This window comes from Pelecanus crispus, chromosome 1 (assembly GCF_030463565.1).
Source record: "Pelecanus crispus isolate bPelCri1 chromosome 1, bPelCri1.pri, whole genome shotgun sequence".
Lineage (NCBI taxonomy): Eukaryota > Metazoa > Chordata > Aves > Pelecaniformes > Pelecanidae > Pelecanus > Pelecanus crispus.
The window spans coordinates 55653816-55661243 of record NC_134643.1 but is presented as its reverse complement, the minus strand read 5'-3'; the positions used below and the strand labels follow the sequence as shown (position 1 = coordinate 55661243).

General features: G+C 48.5%; 2 protein-coding genes across 2 annotated transcripts; both read right to left on the bottom strand.

Annotated features, from left to right (window-relative positions):
* Positions 1–207: 207 nt before the first annotated feature.
* On the bottom strand, positions 208–1067 carry LOC142593001 (histone H3). Its single transcript, XM_075706028.1, has one exon. The coding sequence runs from the start codon at positions 1065–1067 to the stop codon at positions 657–659; it is 411 nt and encodes a 136-aa protein (XP_075562143.1). The 3' UTR covers positions 208–656.
* Positions 1068–2678: 1611 nt separating this feature from the next.
* On the bottom strand, positions 2679–3057 carry LOC142595455 (histone H4). The gene has a single exon (XM_075723750.1). It carries the CDS (start codon positions 3055–3057, stop codon positions 2746–2748), a length of 312 nt encoding a protein of 103 aa, XP_075579865.1. The 3' UTR covers positions 2679–2745.
* Positions 3058–7428: the final 4371 nt, after the last annotated feature.

Sequence of the window (7428 nt, the reverse complement as noted above, 5' to 3'; positions counted from 1 at the left end):
GGCCCCCTTCAAAGCAGAGCGCCTGAGCCCGGTTCAACAGTGACGCCATCCCGGGGAGCTGCGGGCAGTTTCCGCTCCTGCCTCGACCCGGCCGGCAGCGCTTGAGGCGCCGGAGCCCGGGGCCGCCCCGCACACAGCCGCGTCCCGCCCCGTCCCCCTCCTCCCTCAAAGCTGTTTCGAGTCCGGCAGAGCCATGGCGATGTAAAAGCCTCCCTTCTGCCGGACGCCCTCTGCTCCCGCCCCCCCCCCCCAAATTTTGTCTCCCTTGCCCCGCCCAGTGTTCATACAGTGCCTGTTACTCCCCTTCCGTATTTGCAAAGCACCCTGGTGAACTGCAGAGCAGGAAGTTTAAAGCATTGTGGGGTTTATAAAAGAAGAGGGTTTATACGCAGGCAATGTAGTAAAACAAGAAACGAGAAAAAAAAATGAGGGGGGAAAAAAACCCCGAAACACAAAAAGAGAAGCTGAGGACACAAAGTAACATGCTACAGCCTAGAAAAGAGTTAAGAAAACATTGTTATTCCTGAAGCGTGCCCGCCTAAAACCAGCGCTGCAGCTCTTTTAATTGCGCATGGAGTGGCTCTTAAAAGAGCCTTTGGGTCTGTGTGGGCTGCCGCGGGCTCTGCCGGAAGCGGGGAGGGGCTGCGGCAGGAGGCTCAGGCGCGCTCGCCGCGGATGCGGCGGGCCAGCTGGATGTCCTTGGGCATGATGGTGACGCGCTTGGCGTGGATGGCGCAGAGGTTGGTGTCCTCGAAGAGCCCCACCAGGTAGGCCTCGCTCGCCTCCTGCAGCGCCATCACGGCCGAGCTCTGGAAGCGCAGGTCGGTCTTGAAGTCCTGCGCGATCTCCCGCACCAGCCGCTGGAAGGGCAGCTTGCGGATCAGCAGCTCCGTCGACTTCTGGTAGCGCCGGATCTCGCGCAGCGCCACCGTGCCGGGCCGGTACCGGTGCGGCTTCTTCACGCCGCCCGTGGCCGGCGCGCTCTTGCGGGCCGCCTTGGTGGCCAGCTGCTTGCGGGGCGCCTTCCCGCCCGTCGACTTACGCGCCGTCTGCTTCGTGCGCGCCATCGCAAACCGGCTGCACCGCGCTCGCCCAAAAAGACGCGAGTGAGTGACTGCGTGGAAAGCGCTGCCCAGCGCCTTTATTTATAGAGCCGCCTCGTCTCTGATTGGACGACAGGAAACGCGACCTCATTGGGTGCCGTGAAAATCCCAGCCGGGGCCCAAGGAAGCCGAATTCGCCGCCGCCTCCACCCCCACCCCTCCCCCACCCCCCTCCGAGTCACGGCTCCCTCGGTGCGAGTCCCCGGCCTGGGGGGGACACGACGGGGATTTCAGACACAGCGCTCGCATCCCTTCTGCTTCTTCGGCTTTTCCTTCTCTGCCAGGCTCCTGACTTTAAAAGCCATGTGGAGGCTCAAATTCAGGAGCTTTTCTTAAAACCGGAAATTATAATAGATATTTTTTTTTTCTGGGCTGATTACAAAAGAAGGGAAAAGTTTCTTCAGTGCCGTACGGAGCTCTCTCTTGCAGTAACAGGTACGTTTTCCACAAGGGAACGATCGCCTGGTACCTCAAAACACAGAGAGAGACACTTAAGAAATCCTGCAATGCAAGTTTGTAGCTGTAACAAGTATGGAACAAGCGAGAAGCGTCTTTTAAGCTATTTTTCTCATGTTGTTTTCTCCAGGAAAATCGGCATGAGAGTTTATAAGCATCATCAAGTAAAATCGTGACTTTGACAATAGGCAATGAACTTATTTGTGCAATGAAGAGCTTAAGAAGGAATACGGAATTACTGTATTTAATTTGTCCCTACTCGTCAAGGCTGTGAGAAAAACAGAAGTGACCGTGAGTATTTAGTGACCGCCGTTGTTTCTGAGTGGTCAATAACAATGCTAATTGTTTTATATAAACCCGAAAAAGTGTTTTTGCCTTTTTTTCCTCCGGTGATGAAGGAAACGAGACACCAGTACTTCGGAAGCACTCTCCAGATGGGAGCGTTCTCTCTGCCAGAATGAGAAAAGCCTTCACACAAGACGCCTTTTGATGCATTTTCTTAAAATCCGTTGCCAGGGACAGTTTTCAATCACGCGCCACCCCCCCCCCCCCCCAAACGTACTCTAGAAAACTATATTAGAGTTACTTCTGAAATTGCTTTTAACGTGAAGAAAAATTGACGAGGAACTGAGGACAGGTTATATTAAAAAAGAAGTTTATTCAGAAATATCAGAAAGAAAACGTTCATCTCAGAGCAACTTCCGTATTTTTTCTTTAGGTAACAGATTGGTTTCCTTTTGTTTCTTGCAGTGGATTATCTACTCTTGGTTAAATGAAAATTTTAAAGTACGAGACATTCCATATTCCAGATTTTAATCTTTGCCGATTTAAGCATAATAAAGAAAAGGTAAAGAAAACATTCATTACTAAGAGCACTTGAAATGATTTCGTGGAGCACAACATTTACAAATTACTTTAAGGAGCACACAAAGAAAAAAGGGTCTTTCACACAGTAGACACAAGTTTGCCATTAACAGCGAAATTAAAATATTTGATCGCACTTAGCTAATCATAAAGCCTTTTAACAATACTCCATAATCGTCAGTTTTAAATGCTTTAGAAATTGAACAGTAGGCGCTTCAAATGTCCTTTTCAAAGAAACCAATGTCACAGCTCTTCTTAGGAGGAAGTGGGTGGCTCTTAGAAGAGCCTTTGGGTTCTCGAGATGGTCGGGGAGCAGAAAGCTTTAGCCGCCGAAGCCATAGAGGGTGCGTCCCTGGCGCTTGAGGGCGTACACCACGTCCATGGCCGTCACCGTCTTCCTCTTGGCGTGCTCCGTGTAGGTGACGGCGTCGCGGATCACGTTCTCCAGGAAGACCTTCAGCACGCCGCGCGTCTCCTCGTAGATCAGCCCCGAGATGCGCTTCACGCCGCCGCGCCGAGCCAGGCGCCGGATGGCCGGCTTGGTGATGCCCTGGATGTTGTCGCGCAGCACCTTGCGGTGCCGCTTGGCGCCGCCCTTGCCGAGCCCCTTCCCGCCCTTGCCTCTGCCGGACATGCTGCTGCTGCTGAGCCGGGGAGAGAGAGTAGCGAGAGTGGGGCCGCGCGGCGGCCTTTATGCGGTGGGAGCCGACCTGGTTGGGGACTGCAGCGGGGAGGGGCGGGGCGTGGGGCTCGCTCCCGCCGCATCTCCCCGCTTTCCCTATGGCGCGCCCCGCTAGCACGAAAATGCCGTTTCGTGCGAGTTTCCCTTCCCGCGGCACAAGCGGTTCGGTGTTGCTGCCCTTTGCCGGCACATTCGTTTTTTTTCAGAAAGCAAAGACATCGGGCCTGTGTGTATAAGAGTTTAGATATGTTTTTAAATCTCTGATATGTCGAGATCATTTAGAAATGAAACCTCGACCATAGAAAGGTATCCCAGTTACTGAATCACATTTCTCTTTGATTTTTCACTCTAACTGTTATTTTAAAACATAGGTATGTGTTATGTATTGCAATTTCACCTGGTTGCATTGATGCTTACATGTGGCTTCAGTGTTTTAAACAGCTGCTCCTTATGGTTTTTTTAATGGAGCATCTTGCAGCAAAATCTGTCCAATAGTGTCTCTGAGAAATTCTGCCCCTCCTTTAATTTCTTTCTCATCTCCATTTCCCGCCCTTTCTGAACGTTTTCTCAGGGAGAGTTTAGCAGCAAAGAAAGAGTTTAACCCTTACGTGCTTCACTTTTATTTTTTTATGGTAAAACGGTTCTTTTGGACGAGTATTTTTACAGTACTTTCCGTTCTTGTGGTGGCATAGACAATAACGTGGCTATGTTTTAGACAGATTGAAAAGTTAAGTATGTAAAAAGAAGTGTGCTTTTGTCTTTCAGGGAAAGGTATTCAAGTCTGGATTTACTTTTTTCTGGGGAGGAAAATCTTCTGAGGTTTTACTGTTGAAAACAAGAAACAGTATTTAACAAAAACAATTCGGTAGTGGGCTTACAACCTGAAAATGATCAGGAAGGGTGGAAATGTTTCCAGTATTGAGAGTTTGCTGCCCTCTCATGGATGTTGTTTTTTTCCCCTTACAAGCTGAGAGGCTTGATATAATGTATCCGTTCCTAAAGATACAATGTAAGATTAATCAGTTACCAGTCTCTATTTTCGCATAGGCCACAGATACAGATGTGGCATCTGCTAGCAGGGAAATCACTGTTCCAGTGGCCCCTCACTGGCAGATGAAAATAATGTAGTCTGCCATGTTGTTCGTGCACAATCTTTTCAGCATTGGCCCAGAGGAAACCCAAATGCAGCAAGACAAACACCAAGACTCTGAAGGAGACATCCTAAAGGCTCAAACCAGTAACAAATGTCCTGTTCCAGGAGGAACTTGACAGTATCCTAGGCTGGGCTATGGAGATTATTCTGGAGTACTGTGGGGATGCCACAGCTAAGTTCATGGTGTTCCCTTTCCTAAGGCGTTTGCTCCTTCCCAGGAGGGAAGTTCAGGGATCATGACTGGACTGCTGTGGGACACCAGGCCACCATGAGAAACTGGGCACTCTGACCTGAGAGGATCTGAGACGTCCTCTGACATTCCCAGAGGATTTCAAGATTAAGGTGGCTGTATCCTTCACTGGTAAGGAAAGACACATGGTATAAAATTTGCTGCAGGCTTTATTGCTCTCTGAGTACACACGCAAGTCCCCAGGATGTTACTAACAGGATAGTTTAACACTACCTGCTACAGAGCTCCCTGAACCCACTCTGCTATGAAAATCCAGTTTTCCAGTCGGCTCAATCCTTGGGAACCTGACTGTTATCACAGGCTCCCTCTGGGAGTTATTACGATTTGCAGACCCCTGCCATGAGGTTATTAGTCAATCAAATCACCTCCCCATGCAGTCCCTGATGAGTTGTCCAGCTCTGGAAAGCTGAGTTTTTGTTTCTACTTCTTCCCCCCTGCCCCCCCCGCCCCGCCCCCATAGGATAAAATTAAGTTAGAGCTTCGTACTATAATTCTGCTCCATAATGAGCTGCTTCTGCCCAGGAATCTGTGACTACATATAATATTTCCCCCTGTGTCTTGCTGTCTATCTCCTTGTCTCCATGCTCTCCTTGGCAATATGTCAGAACTCATTTGGAAATGGATTTCTTTAAAATAAGCAGGTACATACTTGTTTATAGCACTGTTTTTTAACTCATGATAGAAATTCATCTAATAAAGTGAAGCAAGGTTGGAGCTGAGTTCCCTCTCTTCTTCCCTCCCAGGTGATTCCAAATTATACATCAAATTTCATTGTCTACTAAGTCTGTCTGATAAAATTAAACTGCAACTTGAGCTAGAAATGTAACACCTTCTGGAAAGTTGCTAAGATTCATAGAATCATTTGCATTGGAAGGCACATTCAAAGATCATCTAGATTAACCCCCATGCTGTGGGTAGGGACATCTTTCATTAGATCAAGTGAAAGCCCTGTCCAGCCTGACGTTGAACAATTCCAGGGATGGGGCATCCACAACTTCTCTGGGCAACCTGTTCCAATGTCCCACCACCTTCATCATAAAAAATTTCTTCCTTATGTCCAATCCAAACCTACCCTCTTTCAGTTTAAAAGTGTTGCCCACTGTCCTGTCACTAGAGGCCCTTCTGAAAAGTCTTTCTCCATCTTTCTTATAAGCTTCCTTCATATGCTGAAAGGCCACAATAAGGTCTTGCTGCAGCCTTCTCATCTCTAGACTAAAAACCCCCAACTCTCTCAGCCTTTCTTCATGGAAAAAGGGTTTCAGCCCTCTGATGGTTTTCCTGGCCCTTCCTGAGGTTCACATGCACCCACTCCTCAAGCTTGTCAAGGTCCCTCTCGATGGCATCCCTTCCCTCCAGCAAATCAGCTGCACCACTCATCTTGGTGTCAACCACAAACTTGCTGAGGGTACACTCCATCCCACTATGTCACTGATTAAGATATTAAACAGTATTGGTCCCAGTACGGACCCCTGAGGGACACCCCTGGTCCTGACAGGAGAGAGATGCTGGTGATAGTAAAGTGTTCTCTCTGACAGAAGGAGAAAAATATTTAAGGAGTTAAGAACCAAGTGGCCAAAGGCAGGCATCCAGGGAATGGGCACAGAGTTCTGTTATGAAGATGGTAAATATATGGCAGAGAAAACAGAGAAGCAGGGAAGGTATGGCAAAACACTGCAGTGGCAATGGCAATGTGCATTTTTACAAGGGCAGTTGCATACAAGTGAGCATGAATATGCAGTATGCAGACCAAGTATATACAGCCTTGGTTGACTAGTGCCAGCATACACTGGATGACAAGGGGATCCCAACAGCTAACTGTATTGGAGGCCGAAGTGAGCTTAACTGGGAACAAGTGGCAGAAGCACCCCCCTCTCACTGGCCCAGAGGCTCCATGCATCCTTGGCATAGACTATCTCAGGAGAGGGTATTTCAAGGACCCAAAAGGGTACTGGTGGGCTTTTGGTATAGCTGCCTTGGAAGTGGAGGAAATTAAACAGCTGTCTACCTTGTCCAGTCTCTCAGAGGACCCTTCTATTGTGGGGCTGCTGAGGGTTGAAAAACAACAGGTGCCAATCACCACTACAATGGTGCACCGGTGGCAATATCACACCAACTGAGACTCCCCGATTCCCATCCATAACCTGATTCATCAACTGGAGAGCCAAGGAGTGATCAGCAAGACTCGCTCACCCTTTAACACTCCCACATGACCAGTGAGAAAGTCTAATGGGGAGTGGAGACTAACAGTAGACTATCATAGCCTGGATGAAATCATGCCTCCACTGAGTGCTAGAACTTCAATACGAACTGGAGTCAAAGGCAGCCAAGCGGTATGCCATAACTGACATCGCTAATGCATTTTTCTCAATCCCTTTGGCAGCAGAGTGCAGGCCACAGTTTGCTTGCACTTGGAGGGGTGTCCAGTACACCTGCAATCAACTGCCCCAGGGGTGGAAACACAGCCCCACCATTTACCATGGACTGATCCAGACTGCACTGGAACAGGTTGAGGCCCTGGAACACCTGCAATATATTGATGACATCATCATATGGGGTAATACAGCAGAAGAGGTTTTTGAGAAAGGGAAGCAAATAGTCCAAATCCTCCTGAAAGCCGGTTTTGCCAAAAAAACAAAGTAAAGTCAAGGGACTTGCACAGGAGATCCAGTTTTTAGGAATAAAATGGCAAGATGGATGTCATCAGATCCCAATGGATGTGATCAACAAAATAACAGCTATGTCCCCACCAACTAGCAAAAACAAAATACAAGCTTAAGGCAGCATTGGGGGGTTTGGGAGAATGTATATTCCAAATTACAGTCCGATTCTAAGCCATCACTATCAAGTGATCCAGAAGAAAAACAATTTCAAATGGGAGATAGTTCATGCAGTAGCCTTTGGGCCAGTCCAGGCAAGGCAA

Coding starts and splice junctions, on each gene's coding strand:
- LOC142593001 (XM_075706028.1), bottom strand. CDS start 1,067: ATGGCGCGCACGAAGCAGACGGCGCGTAAGTCGACGGGCGGGAAGGCG.
- LOC142595455 (XM_075723750.1), bottom strand. CDS start 3,057: ATGTCCGGCAGAGGCAAGGGCGGGAAGGGGCTCGGCAAGGGCGGCGCC.